Source organism: Poecilia reticulata, linkage group LG22 (assembly GCF_000633615.1).
Source record: "Poecilia reticulata strain Guanapo linkage group LG22, Guppy_female_1.0+MT, whole genome shotgun sequence".
Classification (NCBI taxonomy): Eukaryota; Metazoa; Chordata; class Actinopteri; order Cyprinodontiformes; family Poeciliidae; genus Poecilia; species Poecilia reticulata.
Window position 1 is genome coordinate 19,847,382 of NC_024352.1, and position 19,372 is coordinate 19,866,753.

Consider the following 19,372-nt stretch of genomic DNA (forward strand, 5'->3'; position numbering starts at 1 on the left):
TCCTCAAAATTTTTGTAAATTTAATGACACAATTCTAATAAGCAACTTAAAGATAAACTAATCCCTATTAAGGAAACATGCACCATTTTTTGATCAGTTTCTCATGGGTTTCTGCAACAAATGACTTGTCAAGATTATTTCGATAGCAAAAGATTATGGAAATTTTGCAGTTTTGGTTTGTAATCAAAACTTTGTAAAACATGCTTGGAATGGTCCACAGTCCATATTTATGTGGATATCGTTTAACTTTTTGACACAGAAACGGTGAGCACAGAAACGGGACTGAAATGCGTCAAAGTTGTTGGTCATTGTTAAGAAGGGAGTGGATAAACAAGAATACTCCACGATGCTATGCTACTTCTGTCCTGAGACAGGCTGAAAGAAAATCTGGAATTTATTAAAATGTATTCAAATCCTTTTGGAAAATGCATGATGTTTACATTTCCTTTCATTTTTTTTTTTTTTGTAGATAGTCTAATCATGGCTCATTCACCTCTGAATAATTTGTTTTGCTCAAGGCTTTAAGGTCTGTGTGCTGCATATCCATGTAGGGATGCACAGAGTCATCCTTAATGTTTATCTGAAACAGAAATTGTTTTCCTATTGATATCACATCATCCATTGTCCTTTCTCTGCAGTGCATTCTAAGTTAACTGGTGTCAGGAGAATTGATTACCTCTTTAACATGTATATAGTTTAGCTTTGTTTTCCTTTAAAATAAATAATTTCTGTCAACATAATGGCAGGTTTAGTTCTCATAACCATGGTGAAAACAGACCGTCAAGCAGAAGCATTTTTTTTTCCTTAGCAGAAGATAATTATGAGTTTGTATTTTAACCCAAAAACTGCTCTGTCAGTCAAGTTTTGTTCGTTTTTAACCTCGCATGATGAAATGAAGACACATAGCAGATCTCAAATGCTGAAAGGCATCAATAAAACTGGAGCTAATTTTTGTCTTCTCATCCATGGTGTTTCTGCTCCTTTGTCTAGTAAAGCATTTGGCAAAAAGGAAAACACAGATGATGGTGCAGACTTCCAGTTATTCCTAATTCATCTGTATCCCGAAGCTGCTTCCAAACACATGCGGTGTCTCCATTCGATCGAGTGATGGGGGGAAAAAAAAAATGATTGAGAAACAGTCTCTTTCATCCCAGCAGCCTAAATGTTGTCGTGAACAAAGGGAGGCTGGAGTCACGGAGGGGGATGAGTGTGGAAATTGAAATCTGCTCGAGTGGAAAATTGAAGGCCTCTTTTTTTTTTCTCTCCTCTAATTCTCGGGACAGAGAAACACTCGGAGTCTGTCTTTGGTGGGTTCACAGACATGAACAAGACAAACAGCCTCTGCTCTGTTTGCTTTTCCTGTTTTATTTGAACATCTCAGATACCACAGCTCTGCTGGATGTGAGGATAGATTGAGGGTCTTGGCTCAGAATATTGATAATCCAGCTGCACATTTGACAGTAAATCAGATCATCCCTAAGGGAGCCGAGGGACCGCACAGAAAATAGTCCTCTCCTTTTCTCCCTCTCTTTCTTTGTGTTCTTTCCTTCCCCTTTGTTTAGTTTTTTTTTTTCCTCCTCTCGCTGCTCCAGTCGATATATTGGATTTTCCAACATTTCATAAAGAACCACCTCTTTTTCTCCGAGTGAACAGCTTCAGTCTCTTCTCTCCAAAATGGAATAAAAGAAAGTATCAGTGTAGTCTTTGGGAAGTGTTGGAGGACGCCGATAAGCGACACCTGCACTCAGACTGTGGAAGCTGAGGCGCAAAAAACAAAAGTCTTCCTAGAAGAGAAAGAGCAATATGAGAAACAAACCAGAATTTATAGAAGAACATGGGGAAACATGTTTCTGAAGTACATATTGGCTCCATTTAACCAAATAATAATTTACACACAAATGCTATCCTAAATACACTCAGAAAAAAGAGGAATCTTTTCAGCCTTTTTCATGTTTTTAAAATATTTTTTCTGGCAATGACAATCAGCTGGCAGCAGCTTAACTTATCGTGTACATAATGAGCGTTGCTTTTGTCTTTGCATGTTTTACATTTATTTTACTTTACTGTTTTGTGACAATGTTGTGAAACCTTGCTATTTTCACTAAATTGCACATACAATGAGAATCTTATAATGGTCTGGGAAGAAAAATTGTTTTAAGATTAAAGAACCGAAAAGATTTTTGTGACTTCAGGAAAATAACTTTTTATATTCGGTTAGATTTTATTTACCGTAGACTGCTGGATTAATCATAAAAAAAAAAACAAAAATGTAAAAAATGAAGCAAACCTGCCCCAGATCAGCACTAGGTTTGGCTGTTTATCTGCTGTGCTATTGTTTCCACAGATTTAATTATACTTATAAAACATATATACAACTTCCACCCCCCCCCCCCCAAAAAAAAAAAAAAAAACCATTTTTTTTCCCCCACCTAAAAATTTTTTTTCAAGGCGGGATGAATACACAAAATATTTGGGAGGGAAATGTGTGCATGGTTTTATGGTTTTTATTAGAGACTGAAAGAGTTTATGGGTATTTTTGGCAGGCGAGTGACTCCTAAGAAGGTTCGCAAATATTCAGTGCTTTCTTATTATAAGACAAATCCAATCCTGAAACCTTAGAAATTACTTTGTATCCCTTTGCAGATTGATTTCTTTAATTTTGTTGAATTTCTTTAGATCACTTTAAGACAGTTTTATTTGCGTCACATTGTCAAGAAAGAGTTCCAGATAGGTGATTTATTGATTCAATTAATCTAGGAGGTAATCAGGCCAGATTGTGGTTCATCAGTTAAGTCATTATTGACGAATGGGGTGTTATATTTTTACACAGGGTCAAGGTGGTTTGGATAGCTTTTTCCCTTAATAATTTAAATTATCATTTAAAATTGGTTTTTGTTATTCAGTCATGTTGACATTTTAATGTTACAAGTATGTCAAAAAAACCCTAAAAGAAGCAGAAATACTGACAGTGAGTATACTCTGTGGTGAGGAATACGCAGTTACTATACAACTGAAAACATCATGAGAGACTCCAACATGCACATTCTGCTGGTGTGGATGCAGCACACCAGCAGATGCAGCACACAACTGTACACTCACAAATAGAACATGTCATAAATCATTAACATTTTTTTCCTCCATATGGGAAGGAGGAGGGACAAACGAAGGGTATAGCTGACAATTTGACAAGTCACTTTCAGCTTTCTGCCACCTCCGAACAATATGTACAGAAAGAGCCTTTCAACATGCAGAGGGAGCTTTATCAGCACTTTGCAGAACCGGCGGCAGGTTAACATGAGAATGAAGCTCGAGGAATACCCGCCCTGAGCGAAGAAAGCATGCATGTGCACACAAACATGCATGGAAATTTGAAGACGCGCGTGTGTGTGTGAGCAGCAGAGGTGAAGGAAAATGTTCGACAATGGTCAGATGAAAGAAATCCATCACTGCATTATCTCTCTGACCAGGCGTCTAGGACACACATCATTACACACACACAGTCCCTTATCAGTGTGTGAGAACGAGCACTGTTACACAATATGACTGAGGCTTGAAATTACCTCTCTGGATTGCCGACCAGCGCAGACTCAGGTGTTATCTCCACCTGAGAAATCCTACAAAAGTCACACAACCTGTGGTCCCACAAAACAGACTAAGCTTTTCCTCAGAAACGTAAGAAATATGAAAGAAAAAAAAACCCATTTTATTCTAAGAAAAGAAATGCTCTTAGTCTTACTCTCTTTGTGAAGTAGATGTAAGATTTTTCTTGCTTAATGTGCGTTTAGCGCATAAATCTCTGCTCCGGCAGAAATATCTGCATATCCTTGTAAATCCTCAAATAGACACACCTACAACCAACACCTTGCTGCTGGTGTTGGTCTTGTAGTATCAGTGATCACATGGTTCTGACACGAGACTCTCTGAGGAGTGTTTTGCAACATCAAATCCCCGACAGTGCGTGCTCTTGTCCACAGGGGGGCAGGGTTTGCCTTGCAGAGGATCACAAACTGAGCCAAAAGCCCTCTCAGTCAGTTCAGTAAAATGATGGCACCTTTGGAAACTGACTTGTTTAATTTTATAGAGACAAGCTCTGAGTACATGGATGAGTATGGGCAATTCAGGCTGAATCTGTTAAAAAAATAAATAAGAAAACCTGACCAGTGATTAAGCTGTGGGCCTAATTTAACTGCTAAAATTTTCATCTAACTATGGTTCTGCAGAGTTGCTCTTCCTTTGTGTTTCTCTGAGTGCCTGCCTGAGTCTGCACAGACAGGTTCTGATGCAGTTTTACCATCTTTATATAATGTTCACACTTCATCTGAGTAAAAGGTCATAACATATTATAGGTCAAGCGTTAATGAATTGGTAGAAAATGCATTTGCAACCTATACAGCTTCAGGTTTTTGTGCTTTGCGAAAAAATTAATTCAATGCAAATTTGCAAACTCAGCTTTCACTGTAGTTTGTAATTTTCAGTGTAGATTAGTCACGTCAGCACAGATGAACCTGTGAAGGACTCCACCCGAAATAATTATTTAAATCAACTGATTGGCAATGGTTGCTTACAAGCATGCAATCATCTTGGGTTTGCATTAAAGTAGCCTCATGCATGCACGGAACCACTGCAATAATGTTGCAAATCAAAGTTTTTGTTCTAGATCATAAAGAACGTTAAACCAAAGAGTTCAGTTGAAGTGAAAATGGAAAGCCTCCAGACAGCTCCAGGATCATTTCCTCTGGGGGAAGTCGTTGCTGCCAACGCAAAGCTTGTGAAGCACTGGCAGCAGGTAGGCATGAATGCAGCAAAGAAATCTCTTCTGTCCAGGAAAAACGTCAAGGACAGACTGAAACTATGGAGCAAGTGCAGGATTGGACAGCAGGAAATTGGCAAAAAGTTGTTTTTTTTAACTCATAATTGTTGACGACATCCAGAGAAGAAAAGGTGAGTTAAATGTGGAGGAATGAGTGAAGTCATCATGTGTGCATCTTTGCCAAGGACTAAGTTTTATCCCAATTCTGCCAAAGAATGCTGAAAATATATACCGGGATAAAAACATCCTTCATGGGGCAACTTCTTCCAACACACTAGGAATAATATAATCATTATTTGTTAAGTTAAAAAAAAGACATTGGAGATATTTTTCACAACACCAGCTCTTGCCATGACTGTAATGCTAATATATTCCACAAAAAAAAATCTTGGAGACTTAGACTTGGAGATTAGCAGATTTTTTTTTTTGAAAAACAATACATTTTTACCTGTAGACCACAAAGTCGCCCATGGATTACAACTAAGCTGAATTTGTGACACTTCAACTGCAGCTAAAATGTTCATTTTGTGATTTTTTTAATCAGCAAGGGATAGGATCATTAACTGTAGTTTCCCCATGTGTAATTTAGTGGAGTAAAAAAATAAACAACATTCAGCATAGAAACGATGAATAAATGACGGTGAAATAATAATAAATCAATGTGAAGGAGGAAGAGTCATCAGACAACAGCCATCATTTGTCTCTTTTCTGCTTGTACTCGCTATCCGGTCCGTGAACTCCTCCTTTGTGTTTCTTTGTTGGCGACAGTATGCACTCCACAGCCAGAGGCCTCCATACGAGTGGCTGATGGAGGTGTAATGACAACCACAATTACAGCAATTATGTGTTATTGTAGGCCATTATGTATTTTGTAGGCTCGGAGATGTAGGCTTTTTTTGTAATTGCTGGTTATGAAAGGCATAATAATCACGGGCCGGCCAGCCGAAGGAGCTACCAAGGGCAACCAGCACCTGGTGCCATGGTAACAAAACATTTATCCGTAATGCTGCACAGCGGATGGCGAGGACAAGAGCACTGGCAGCAAGGAAATTAGCCCTAATGGTGGAGAGAGGAGAACGAGGAGGTACCGGACTGCAGACTCGGAGGAACTGGTGGATGCTGCAGATGTGTAGGTGGCTGGTTGGGGGTCCTGACTGGGAGGTGGGTGCTCAGAATAACCCGTGTGGATTTTTGGGGGTGAGCAAAAAACTGACCAAACCAGTATGTATGAATATATAATAATTTAAGCAAGATTTATTTGCTAAACATTTTAAAGTTTTTAAAGTAAAAAAAAAAAAAATTTTATTTTTATCCAAAATTTTGTTTTCAGTTGGAGTAAAACCGGAACACTAGGCGTGAATGTGCAAATATGCTCTGACTAACTGATAATGTTTTAATAACTCAAACAGTTTCCCAAAACTCTAGATGCCTCCAGATGGTTTGATGGTTGGCATCAACCAGACTGACTCAACAGGAAAAGTTTGTGATCACCACATATCTCAAAGTAAAATGCCTTAGAATTGACTGAAATGCAACTTAAAGCTAAGGAAAGCCACAATATAATCCCTAAATCTGATGCAACATTGAGTGGTTGTGATAGCACCTCAGGTAACTTCCTGTTCAGGAAGAAAAATGTGGAATGGATTTCACACGATGACTGGAGCAACAATATGACTCCTCTACTTTTCCAGACTTGAGCTCTGTATCCAACAAAAACTGTTCAGAACTTATGTCTTATCCAATGCACATAAAGGAATAAAGTACAGAGAGGTTTTTAAAAAGTTTGTAGCCGGACTCATTAAATGCAGTGAGTGTGTGCCAGAGGGATAGAAATTAGTTGAACTTGGGTAAAAAGATGAACTGTATGCATCTTAAAAGTCTGAAAAATGTAAATAAGAAACCTTAAAATAGCAGCTCATTTTCCAGAAGATTACGCTACGACATTGTGCATCCGTTTACTCTGCTTCATTGTATGTTAATGAATTTTGCTTGTGTGCACATCAAAGGAAAAACAACAACAACAAAAAAACGTACTTGCCTCTTTTTCATACTGTGACACCACCTTTCATATTTCACTCTGTGGTTCATGAATCAGTGAATGCATGGCTGTGCACATCTCTAATTACGCATGTGTGCGTGTGTGAGTGTGTGTGTGTGTCCATGCACATGCATGACAGGAGTGGGAGTGGGTGGTGCAGAGAACTGAAAAAAGGCCCAGCGTGCCACAGAGCAGGAAGTAGGCCAGAGGGGGATTAAATGGCTGCTGCGCCACTTCCTCCATCGCCCTGCAGCCATATGATGCTATACACTCAGTGTGTGCGTGTGTGCGTGTGTGTGTGTGTGTGTGTGTGTGTGTGCGTGTGTGTGTGTGTGTGTGTGAGATGGAGAAAGCCAAGCCCCTGCAGTCACAGTGCACTCCACTGGCTCTACTTAAGTGCAAAGATATGACATCATAAGCTTCAGGGAGAAATATATTTGTCCACACGTGGGTGTGTGTTTGTGTGTGTTGACTCTCTGAGCCAAGTTTCACGTCTTGGGTATTGGTATCAGGATGCAATAACCTTTAAAAGCCGCTTTTACAGTCTGCTGCTCAGCTGGGGTACCACTTGGATTTAGTAGTATGAAACAAAAAGTAACTGAAAAAAAATCAGTTGTTATTTCAATGCTTGCATGCATATAATCAATTTAATCTCAAATATATCATATATAAGGGGAACCTGTCCCTTAACTTGAAGGTTCAGTTATTGTCCCTGAACAAAATTTTCACCAACAAAACCAAATATCAGAAACACAATAGCAGTGGGTTTAAAGCACAGCCTGTGAATCCTGACTCACTTTGTGCATCGCATACTTTATAGTGGCTTCAGGAACTCTGGGTAAAATTTTAAACCAAAGGGCCACATTTATAAATAAAAGCTAAAACATAACATTCACTTAAATCTTAATGAAAAGTTGTAGAATGTCTTTTCAAATTGACAAGGCCAACTTCTTATCTTTCAGTAAGCGACACTGCGACTCACTGGATTGACAAAAAACTCAGAGCAGTGGAATCCAAGGAACCCTGTGAAGCTTTGATATAAAAAAATATAGATTTAAATAAGTTGTACAATTCTGAACATCTGCAGATTCCAAGATCATCAGTTCGAAAATCTGAACAGAAGTTGCTTTTTTGCAGATGTTTTAAACAGATTTGCTGAGGCCTGAAAGACGGCACCTTGCGATGAAAAGATTTTGCTCAGAAACTTCAAGAAATTTCCCCGGAAGCCACACATTGTCTCCCAGTGAGGCCAGTTTAGCAATATCAGCACCTGCTACTTGGATTGTCTGAAGATATTTCTTCAGAAGACAAAATTTGAAACCAATAAATTCAAACTTGTGTACCTTTATTCCTTATAAATTGCTGCTGTCGAATGACATATAATCTTTCCCTAGAGGCCACAGAACTGCTTACGAGTCACTAAATGAAGGATGTGGGAAGAGTGGGAGTGGTACACTATGTATGTTATTTATCCATGTCTATTTTCTAATCAACTTTCACCTCTTTCAAATTTACCAACTCTTCAGTTTTGATTTGCACAATTTCTATCCATCTGCATTTTCACCTATTCCAAATTAGCATAAAAAAAAAGAAAAAACGAAAAACTCAAAGTCGTGGATAGAACCGTGTCTATATGGATCTAATAAAATGCATTTCCACGTCTGTGCAGACAGGATTTGTAATGAAAGCTTACAGACTTCTTGTGGCCTGTTTGAAATTCAGCAGCAACACATTTTATCTCTGCAAGAATGCTACATTACCTCCTTGAGACAACCCATGAAGTTGTTGCTAACTGGAGATCCCGGCAGGTCGGCTGTGCTGGGGCTCCCTCCCACATAGAAGAAGTCATCTGAGCCCAGCATGGTGTAGTCCTCCTGGGTATAACCCGTGGTGGTCAAAATCCCATCCACAGATATCGTCACCTGACGACCGCGTGGGCACAAAAAAGAGCAATTTAATATTTTTTCTTTCAGATTGTAGATGCAGCTTGTTGAAGAAAATAATTAAAATGAACAACTGGCTGAATTCATTGGATTAATTTCAACTGCTGTACATTAAGAAGAAAAGCCAACTTAAATGGTTTGCACTGCACACAAGTCAAAAGCAAACATGCAGGACAAAGAAGAAGTGCACCAAGAAAAATGACCACTTTATAAACAAGTGTGACCAAACAATTATAAAAAGTGGTATCATTTAAACAACATTTAAACAACTTTTTTTTGTAGGAAGATAAAAATCTAATATAACTAACTAGGTATTACTGATGCATTTAGTTACATTGTAATAAAATAAAGGTTTATGAGTTTGAAACTGTGACATAATAATAAAATACACAGCAGTTAATTTTTTTAATAGCTTTTCTAACTAGTCAGAGTTTCACTTGTGGGCTCTAATCTGTGTAGATCTCTCACATTTTTGCTATAGCTTTCAATACAAATCACCATCCTTTAAAATGTACATGCATTTGATTGTTTTAAACTTCTATGAAGTTTCTAAACTTATTTTTAATATTACTGGACTTAAATTTGTCCATGTAGTCTAACTTTATTTTTTAAACATTTCTGATCTCTATTCATTTTGTTTACTGATTCAATACTAAATCACTGTTGGTAAGTTGAAAATTCAGACCTACTTTGTTAAATAATGTTTATATCACTGCCTTGCCAGTAAATTCAGAACTAAAATCCATCCTCATGTTGCCAATAACTTTTAAACTGGTTAATCCACAGAAGTAAAGTAGCGGAGTCAGATCCACAGAAAAATCTGCAAATTCTGAACTGCGAATAGAAAGGGGTCCATTGTAATTGGGCAATTGGGCTATCAGGCAGTTACTGGAGCACCTAATGGGTGAGCTCCTCATGGGTCCAAAGTACTCCCAAATTAACTACCGTTACTGAGAATTTATTACAGGTAAAATGTTTTAGTTTGGTTAGATTCAGTTGCCTCCTGCAGTGTGTTTTGCCTTGTGCTAATCAGTATAACGATGCATGAGTCGGCCTGATTTCTACATACGTAGAGTTTGATATTGAAGTAAAACAATCGGAAAAGAAGACTCAAGAGAGTGAGGAAAAACTTCAGAACCCAGCAGCTAGTCATTTAATTCTCAGCAAACCTTGCCATAAATCACACAGGGGGAAGAAAAGAGAGATTGCAAACTAAGGGATGCCAATGAGTTAAATGATATCTACCATACAGTGGAGTTTGTTTACCAAGTCGGGTCCAGTACCTGTAGGCTTGGCAAAAAGGTGGATTGGGTAAGATGTGAATTAAAAAGAAAGATTACAAATAAAACAAATGAAATTAATCTGAACATCCGTGCACACAAACACAAGGCAGGTTACGGGGAGAGGCATGGAATGAAAAGAACTGTCAGGATGGATGCGACCAGAACAAACAGGTTTCTAATCTAACTGCAGGTGGAGTAATCTTTCCCAACACTGGGCCTTACCTGTCGCAGGTTGCGGGTCACTTTCACATCATGCCATGAGTTGTCATTGAATTTCCCGTTGACCGGTTCAACGATGGCTTCAAACGCTCCGGAGCCCAAGTTGATGACTAGGGAGACCGCACCGTCCTTTAGAGCCAGGTTGACGTAATCGGCTGACTTCCCCGTGTGCAGGATGAGGCCGTTACGCTGCCACGTCTTGAAGGACAGCGTGATCTCGTCGCTGCTGCTCTGGATCGGGTTCTGGGAGAGGTCATAACAGAAGTACTCCGAGCCACGGAAGGTGGCAACGTTTTCTTCCCTTGCTGTGGTGGGAAGAAAATGAATCAGGATTAGAAAGATGAGAAAGACAACATTAAGCTGTGGGATCATAAGGATTCGACAGCTTGTAAAAATATTTAGCAGTAATTACTCATTAGTTTTTTTTTTTTGTGTGTGTGACATATCTGTGTTTCACATTACTCCACACACACTCTTTATTAAGTTCTTGTTGCTTTTTTAAAATAATTAGAAAGAAAACCACAGAAGCCATACTGCTGCAGAGGTCAGGAATCAAACCCTGTCAAAAACAAATAGCCTTCATATATGGGATAGTAGCTCTGTACAACACTGTGTATACATAAAAGCTCAATGCTGGCCAGATCACCCTCTTCGATATATTTGCCATGTCCATTACTACGCTTATGGTAAACTGGAAATGGTGGTTCTCATGGCTTTCTTCCAAGAAGGGTGTATTTGTTGGTGTTAGGCTAAGCTTGCAAGGAACTGTGTGCTTTATCTGAATCTAAAAGCTGTTTTGTTTTGAAACTGACAGTGCTGTAGATATAGATCAGGGAGAAGATGCAATAATCCTGTGCTAATCTTTGTAAATTTGTTCTAAAATAAGTATCACGATAAGACACCTTCAAAAATCCTCAGCACGTGACAGAAAAGAACGCTGAGAGCTATCACGTACCAACATCAAAGAATAATCTTTCCAGTGAAATTGCCTGTCAGAGAGACACTGTGACGCAGTGGTCATGTTTGTGATCACACAGAGGGAAGCCGGAGACTCTGGATGTATTTATGACCTTGATCGAAGGGTAAGGGAACACACACAAGAAGAAAGGAGTAGGGAAAAGAGGAGAGCTCAACAGAGAGCTGAGGTCTAACACAGAAAAATGGTCCACTCAGGAGTTGTTATCTGGAACATCATCTGCAATTAACTTGCTGTCTCTTCTGCAAAAATACTGGACTTTGTGTCCAGACAAAATCCAATACAAAGATACTGTTTCTGCTGTGCAACTTTAGAAATGAAGCTACTCCCCTTTTGTTTCATGTCCAGTTTTACTTTCACACACTGACCATACCCAAATCATTGGAATAACATTTTTTTTATGTTATTCTGTGGACAATCTAAGACGAGGTTGACTACCTCCAACCAAGTTACACAAACCAACATCTGGATGCCATCATTCAGATGTTATTCAAAGGCCCAATGGCATCACTAGAATAACACTGTTCAATGTTCAATGGTTCCGGTTTAATGAACAGCAAGTTTTCTCAAAAGTGTCTGAAACATGAAAATAAATAAATCTATATCTCTATAAAGCAATATTAAATAAACCTATCCAACCATTTGTTGCCAATGAAAACTGCAGTCACTATGCAACTTCCTTAGGGACTTTAATCATTTATAATTAATAAAAAAACTAATCTCCTCCAAATAATCCCCACCTTCACTGGATGAAGTAGTAGAGGACTGTTCGCATCCTGCCAATGTCTCCTGGCCAACCAATGGCCTCAAAGTAGGGGTCAGTGGGAGTGGTTCACTGACCTTGAAGAATATCAGATGACAAAACCAAACTAACTGCCCAGACTAAACCACGAGGCCACCCTCCTGACCCAAGGAGAGGGACGTGAGCGCAGCTCGCCAGTAGCTGTGTTTCCATTACAATGTAAAAAATAAATAAAAAATTCTGCAATTGCAAAGTTTCCACTAAATAAGATATGCAATTAAAATCACTTGTGAATAACACAGACAAGTCATTTAAAACCTCACCCTCCTACCACCTCCCGTCACGTTTTTCATCTTTTCCGCCAGTAGTAACATCCAGTTTTTGAGAACATGACTGATGTGATGCAAGAAGAAATGTGTTTCCATTGCAGTTTTGCAAAATACACTAATTTTACAGCCAAAAACGTAGCTCACTGGCAGGAGACCGTGTTGTGGATGAATAGATGGATTATACAATTCCAAAATACATCCTACTGGTCAGCATTGCTTCCCTTCAGACAAAAAAAAAAAATCAAAGGAATCCAAATGAGTCCACATATGACTGTTTGCATTTACTTTCATTTAACATAAATAACAAGAACTTGAACCCCATATGTCCTTACGGATGGGCACAGAATCCACTCTTCTCAAAAACACATTGAAAACTTTTCTCCTGTTTCATCATTCAAGCTCCAAGCAAGGTTTCTTTGTTCACTGACTTTTAATTTAGCGCTGAATCTTTAGCTACATTCTGCAAAATAATTAAATCCTGAATTAAACAAACATTTAAAAGCATTCGAGACATATGTAAATTGGGTTCAACCACTTCATTCCTCCCTGAGTGCTCAACAGCTTTCATCCAACTAGACTGGTTCAAAGACCGGGTCAGCAGGGGACTGAAATGTTAAAAGTGGTACTTTTCTCTTAGCAACCATGGTCCTTCCTTAATAATACCTGAGTTTTTTTCATTTGTTACAGCTCTCAAGGTTCGGTTGTTGATTAATATCACCAGAGAAATGTTATGTAAATTCAAATGAAATGCAAAACAATCTGAAAGATTTTTGGCCACTGAGCAAATGTCCAGTTCTCCTTCTCCTTGGCCTGCATAAGATAATATTCTATTTTTTATAGCTGTACTTGTATAGAATGCAAAGTCCACACAAGAAAACCACAAGACCACATACTCACTGCTGTGAGGCAACAGTACTATTACCACCACACATTTTAGCGTTATTGAACAGACTGTAATTTTTATGCAAAGAATCACGGCAGAAAAAAATCTGAGATTTTCAATGATCGCTGTAAGGAAGAAAGGAAAAAAAAAGAATGTTAAACTTCCTCTGGCGCTAAATGCTTAACACAGTGGTGATATTATCTGGGCATGGATGCCCATTGGTAAGAATGAGTGAAGTTTGTCACATTTCTGTGGTATTCACCGAAACTACGATCACTGTATTTAAGATACCTCTGTTTTAAAACAAGACCAGACTGTAAGAAAAATCACAGACTGGGATTAAACAACTCAAAACTGCTCGTCTTCACAAAATCCTCATAAAGTCATATGAGTAACACAGAACATCAACATGAAACTAAAGTAATGCAAAGAAAATAGGAAAAAAACGATAAATACAGTGCTTTTTTTCTTAAAGTATGAGTTGTCTTCTTTTTATCTGCTGTTTTTTAAGCAGGCAAAGTCAAATTGCATCTGGTCTCCAACATAGCTCCCCCAAGGTGAGAAAGCATCCCTGTTTCTGTCTCCATCTATAGCCCACTGTGAAGAAAAATGCAGCTCAGACTGTGTGCAAGAGGAACTACGCCAGTGCATCCATAAGCAAGTTTTCCCGCAGGGACATGATAAGACTATGGCCCTTCTTTCTAAAAAAAGAAAAAAGAAAAAAAGAAGAAAAACATTATATATAGAAAAATGAGCCATAAAGTTACTATGCATTCATACTGTATATTCCCTCTTTTATGGCTGTGGTGATCCAGTGAAAGAAAAAATATATATACGAGATTAAACTTGTCCAGAGAGGAAGCCATAGTGCTTGAAAGATGGTATATTAATGAAGTGAGAATGAATCTGAGGTCTTTACGGCTGAAATGAGGATGAGGTGAGGAGATTGTTATCACCCCATAATAGTTTTAATGGCATCCGTAAGCTGTTCTATTTGGAGCCTTCATTTGATGGATGAGCTGGAATGAGTCCTGTGAGGGGTCATCCATAAAAATGTCAGAAGGAGAGATGGCAGAAGAAAAAAAGCTATAGACACAGTAAATATTCCTAATATCCAAAGAGTGATAGCCACTCCTGGTGGTAAAGAAGTAAATTTTTTTTGCCAGATTTTTAGCATTTTATTGTTTAACGAATTACTACAGAGAGAAATCTTGCTCTAGTAACTTTAACCTACTGTTGAGTGGATGATGATGAATGACCTGAAAGCATTTATTAATGAATAATATGGATTGTTTTGCATACATTTTTTATGTTTTGACAGGTCTCAGTGGCACCAGGGTAATAGGTTTAGTATGAACATAAACCAGCAATAAATAAGTCATTGGCTTTTAAATAATACATTGACATTTTGATTTATGAAGTGTGGACCTTTTACTGATTTCTGCATGGCCCACCACGATAAATCATGAACTGTCTGGGATATTGGTGTCACCAGGTTCAACGATGATCAGAAAGAATAAAGAATTTGTGAAACATTTTACACTAGTTTCAACATTTCTCCCAAAGTGAACACTTACATGGATCAGGCCTCTATCTGATAATAATACTTGAGAAGAAAGATTCTAATCTCTCTTTACTGTGCCATCTGGGCTTTCTCCCATTAACGTTGATTCCTCCGTTGAATTTCAACCAGACCAATCAGAGAACAGAAGGCGAGGTTATGAACATATTCTGCACTGCTTTATAAATAACTGCCAGTAGGTTTAGCGAGGACAGTGGAGGAGTGAACGAAATCTTTATGCAAGACTGTAATCTCATATAATAGATTATACGCGGACTGAGCACGGCCAACTCTGTCCATGTTGGCCTTGTTTTCGATTATTGACTTGACATTTACAGCCTTCTTGTTCAACTTGGCACTTCTCTCTTTCTTCTTGTTTACAGCACATGCAATTTCCGGTAAACTTCAAAGCGTCAAACTCATTCACTTGCTCATACATTGTATGTGTTACAGCCAAATGGTAACGAGTAAAGCTTAAAACTTCAAAAGAGACCATACCTCCAGCAAGCAAATGTTTCTCAAACGCCAAGGGTCCAGACCCTCTGTACAAAGTAAAGAGTAGAACAATGGCTGGTTCTTAAAAGCATGGATATTTATATATAAAGTGATACAAGTATAATCCCAGTTATACTAGTTTTACGCTTGGTAAATAAGCAAGAACCAAATCACATAGAAACATTCAAAAAAGAATAGATTTGGAGCTCTGAAGACATTGTCACATTTTGCTTCAGCTTTGCCAGTCATGTTGCAATTGAACAAAATTGAACAATGAAATAAAATAATTTAAGTAATACCTGGTTGTCACAACATCAATTCTGTACCTGGACCAGTGTAAGTAGAATCTTTAAATTGGTCACAAGTAAGCATAAGGAACATGTCATGATCTAATGGTTCAAATCAGAATAAGAAATGACAAACATCTGACGTGATAAACACAACTCTAGGCCACATCGCATCCCTTAAACTCCAAATCACATTGTTTGAATCAAGAAAACTCCATTTACTGACACTCATCTGTCTCCATTTCTGTTCATTAGGTGTTGTTCCTGCCCCACTTTGGAGACTATTTTCTCCTGGAATGCAGCCCCATCAGTCTTTTACTTAGCTAATGATCTTTTTCTATGGTCCTTGCATCTCTCTTAATCTACTGGCTCAGCTTTCTATACTTCACAGGATAAAGTTCCTAGCCTCTGCTTGAATGCTTAAGACATATGGTCATCTTAATCAGGCCTTCAAATATATTTATAGTGAAGTAAGGGTTACATTTAAAAATTAGATGTTTTATAAATTTCAGAAACTACAGGTTATTTTTATAATTTCCTCAATTTTCCAAATTTTTTATTCATTTTAGTGAGAAAAAAAAAATTCTATAACAACTCAAATACTTGAAAAATAGAGTGACCAGCTGTTTGCAGACCAGGAAAAATCAAAGTGATTTATTTTTGTTGTCTATGAGTCATTTAGGAGGATGTGAGCCCATTCCGTTATGAACGTCATTGGGGCTTTTCTCAGCAGAGTTTCTTTTATACGTGCAAATTACAACAGAGGGATAATTAAACACAACGTAAAAAAATAATTAAATTATATCCATCTCATCACGTTCTTAATAACAAAATTAAGAACGTGTCTTCAACAATAAAAAAATATTATAGTAACGAGTTAATCGTTAATAATGTATTTTTGGAACCTCAAACCCTTTTAGTCCTTGTCATTAATGGCAGTTTTACAAACTTTTTGTCTCATACATCATAGCTGGTAAACATGCTTTTTTAACGAAAATAGAATGCTGCACACACTCTTGCAGCCTTAAGCATGACACCCGCTTTCATCTATGTCTACAGATGAACAGAAATTAAAGGTGCATATTGATTTAAGAGCCATGAAAAATATATTTTTTTGTTTTGTGGAACATTTTCCAGACATGAATAAAGAATTGGGCTTTTTAAATTGCAGTATCAACTCTAATGTTAGAAAGTAGAAAGCTGTTTCAGCCCAGTGATCATCTGAAGAAGCAGCTGACATTGCTGCTGTGAGGACACATTAACCTGCAGAGGAGAAGTACTGTTCATAAAAAATAAAAAAAAAACAGACAGGCAGTGATGAAAACACACGTGACGAGTGGAGCATAGAAGGAGCAGCAGATTGAGAGAAGCATTATCTCGGTTTGCACTGAATACGAATGTGATTGCTGGGCTCTTCCTTCCTCTCGGGGCAGAAACTGTAAATTAGAGTTGAGGGAGACTCCGTACAGCAACTGCATACCAAACGGAGCTGTGACACTAAAACTTCAAAGAAGAGGATTCATGCAAGGCCTCAACATAATAAGTGGACATGAGTTGAAAGGCATAAAATGGCTGACTTGTTCCAGCAGCTCTGGAGATACTGTTTCCACTTGTGAGAATGGTTCAACCAGATAAACATGGAGCTTTGTGAAATATGTAAAAAACAGCAGGCCGAGTGCATTGTGTTATACCTAGATGTTCATCTGTGAAGGAAACGCCTGATTTCAGCAAAATCTGAGTTGTAGGGGAAACTTCCTCGTTTTAATAACCATCTGTAATGTTTAATCTCATCACCATTTACTTTGTTAAAGTGTATTAAATGAATGAATTTCATACATCTTTCCTACCTTACAGAGTTTTCATTCCTTCTCCCGACACTTAAAATCCATTCTGGAATTGACAATTCATGTCCATGAGAAGCTTTAGGTGTTTGTGAGTCCTATTCGTTTACACTAATCAAAATCTGAGTGTAAACACATTGAAATTTAAAGCGCTGTAAAGTTCTTCTTAATAACAGAGCAAGGATTACTTCTCTTCCCCAATCCCTGCTGACCGTGAATAGAGATGTATGTAAACCATGATGTTTGCATTAATAGTCAAAACGAAAATTTTAAGTACCTGAAGCCAAATCTGTTTGTGTTTACATGATGAATAGTCTAAAGTCTCCAACAGAATGAGCTGAGCTACTGGAGTTCTCTAGTCCTGTTTTTAAAATTGCATTTAGCAACAAAATGTAAAGCGAATATTTGTTCTATGTTACACTATCTATAAAATAATAGAATGGCAAAAATAGGGTAATCATTTAAAAATGCAATGCATAATAGAGCTACTTTAAATAAAATGCTTGTTCTGAAGGTTGTAGTAGTGCTGCAAGATTTATGTGACTGTAAAACACCTACATTTTAGCAAAAATACCAAAGGCTACACTAATTTTATCTGGCAGTAAGCCAACTCCTCTCACTGACAAAATCAGTTCAACACCCAGAAGGTTTTAGCAGAAGCAGTGGTTTCAAAATTAGGAAGATGTTGTCCATCAGGCAGTTACCAGAGCTTTTCTTAGAGTCCTGCAAAAAAAATTAAAGATTCAGCTCTTTGGTTCAGGTGAGTTGGAGCACAGAGTAATTTAGAATATGCACCTCTAGTCCTGAAAAACTGGGATTGTTCAACTCTGCATTAGATCACACTATATTAATGTGCTGCACCATGACTGGCTTATAGCGTAAGCATGAGACCAGCATGACCAGTCCTCCTATAAATTTTCAATGACCGCTGGTGTGAACAAGTCCCCACTGAATAGATATTATGTATACTCAAAAACCTCAAAGACTCGCTTTAAATATCTCACCAAGGCCTAACTATCCATGTTTGGTCATCCAGTGCAAAGTCAACCACAGAAATGTTGTATGACTTATTCTAATTCAGCTACAGGCAGGTCAAATGTCCTGAGGAGAAAATAATCTCACTGCTTAAAAGGTCTTGGCTTCAACCTAAACAAACTTACCACTTAGGATGTGATGACAACATGTGATTTTCTCTGGTGACTTACGTTGAAAGCTACAATAATAATCCCCAAATAAGATTGCAAAGACTTCAGATTTGATCCTCTGTTATAAACATGTTTGAGGCTCTTAATTTGAGATTACACAGGAAGTAGTTCTTTAGTTCCCCAGTTGAATGAGATGGATGGCTGACAAAGAGTCCAGGATGAAATGGTAACAACATTTGGTTCTAAGCACATTGAAGAAGCCTTAGTCACGGTTAAATCATGTGCGGTTGAATTTGGCAGCTTGTCATAAAAATAAAATGGTGGCAGAGTGACGAGTGGATACAGATCATTTGTAAACACTATTCATCGGGCAACTGGAAAGTATTGTAGTGCTGGCTGCTAACAATGCTTAAGGAGAGATCTGATTTGGAGCTTCATAAATTTGTATCTTAGCTACCCTAAAGGTCTACTGAACAGTTTTAATAATCTGTGCTTCTCAATCCAAAGTACTTTGATACCATACCAGAATATTCTGTGCAACATTGTATGTATTCTTCTCAATAATCCCACTTTAGAATTAAACTATAACACACTTTATTTAAATAAAACAGTCTTAGATGTATTGTGTCAGAGACTCTGCAATAAACATAATTGCAAGTCACAGGAGCCAAAGAATGATTATCAAAATGAAAGATTTAAAACTCAAAAAGTTGATGATACACATGAAATACCATCTTTAAAAGATGCGTTTTAAGAATGGTTTTGAAAATTCGGAGAGACTCCATTTCTAATGTGATGCAAGAGAAAGTTTCATAGGAGA

The 19,372-nt window shown here is 37.9% G+C and overlaps 1 protein-coding gene across 7 annotated transcripts in view; it reads right to left on the minus strand.

Moving 5' to 3' along the window:
* Positions 1-19,372, minus strand: part of nrxn3a (neurexin 3a) — a 119,908-nt gene that overhangs the window by 52,634 nt on the left and 47,902 nt on the right. For all 7 annotated transcript variants that reach the window (XR_532656.2, XR_532655.2, XM_008400154.2 and 4 more), the window contains exons 6-7: positions 10,297-10,598; positions 8,609-8,770 (exon numbers count right to left, since the gene is read on the minus strand). Coding sequence is in view for 5 of the 7 variants with exons in the window: in XM_008400154.2 (XP_008398376.1) it covers positions 8,609-8,770; positions 10,297-10,598 (464 nt within the window). In the remaining 2 variants the exon portion in view is untranslated. The remainder of the gene's footprint in view (positions 1-8,608; positions 8,771-10,296; positions 10,599-19,372) is intronic.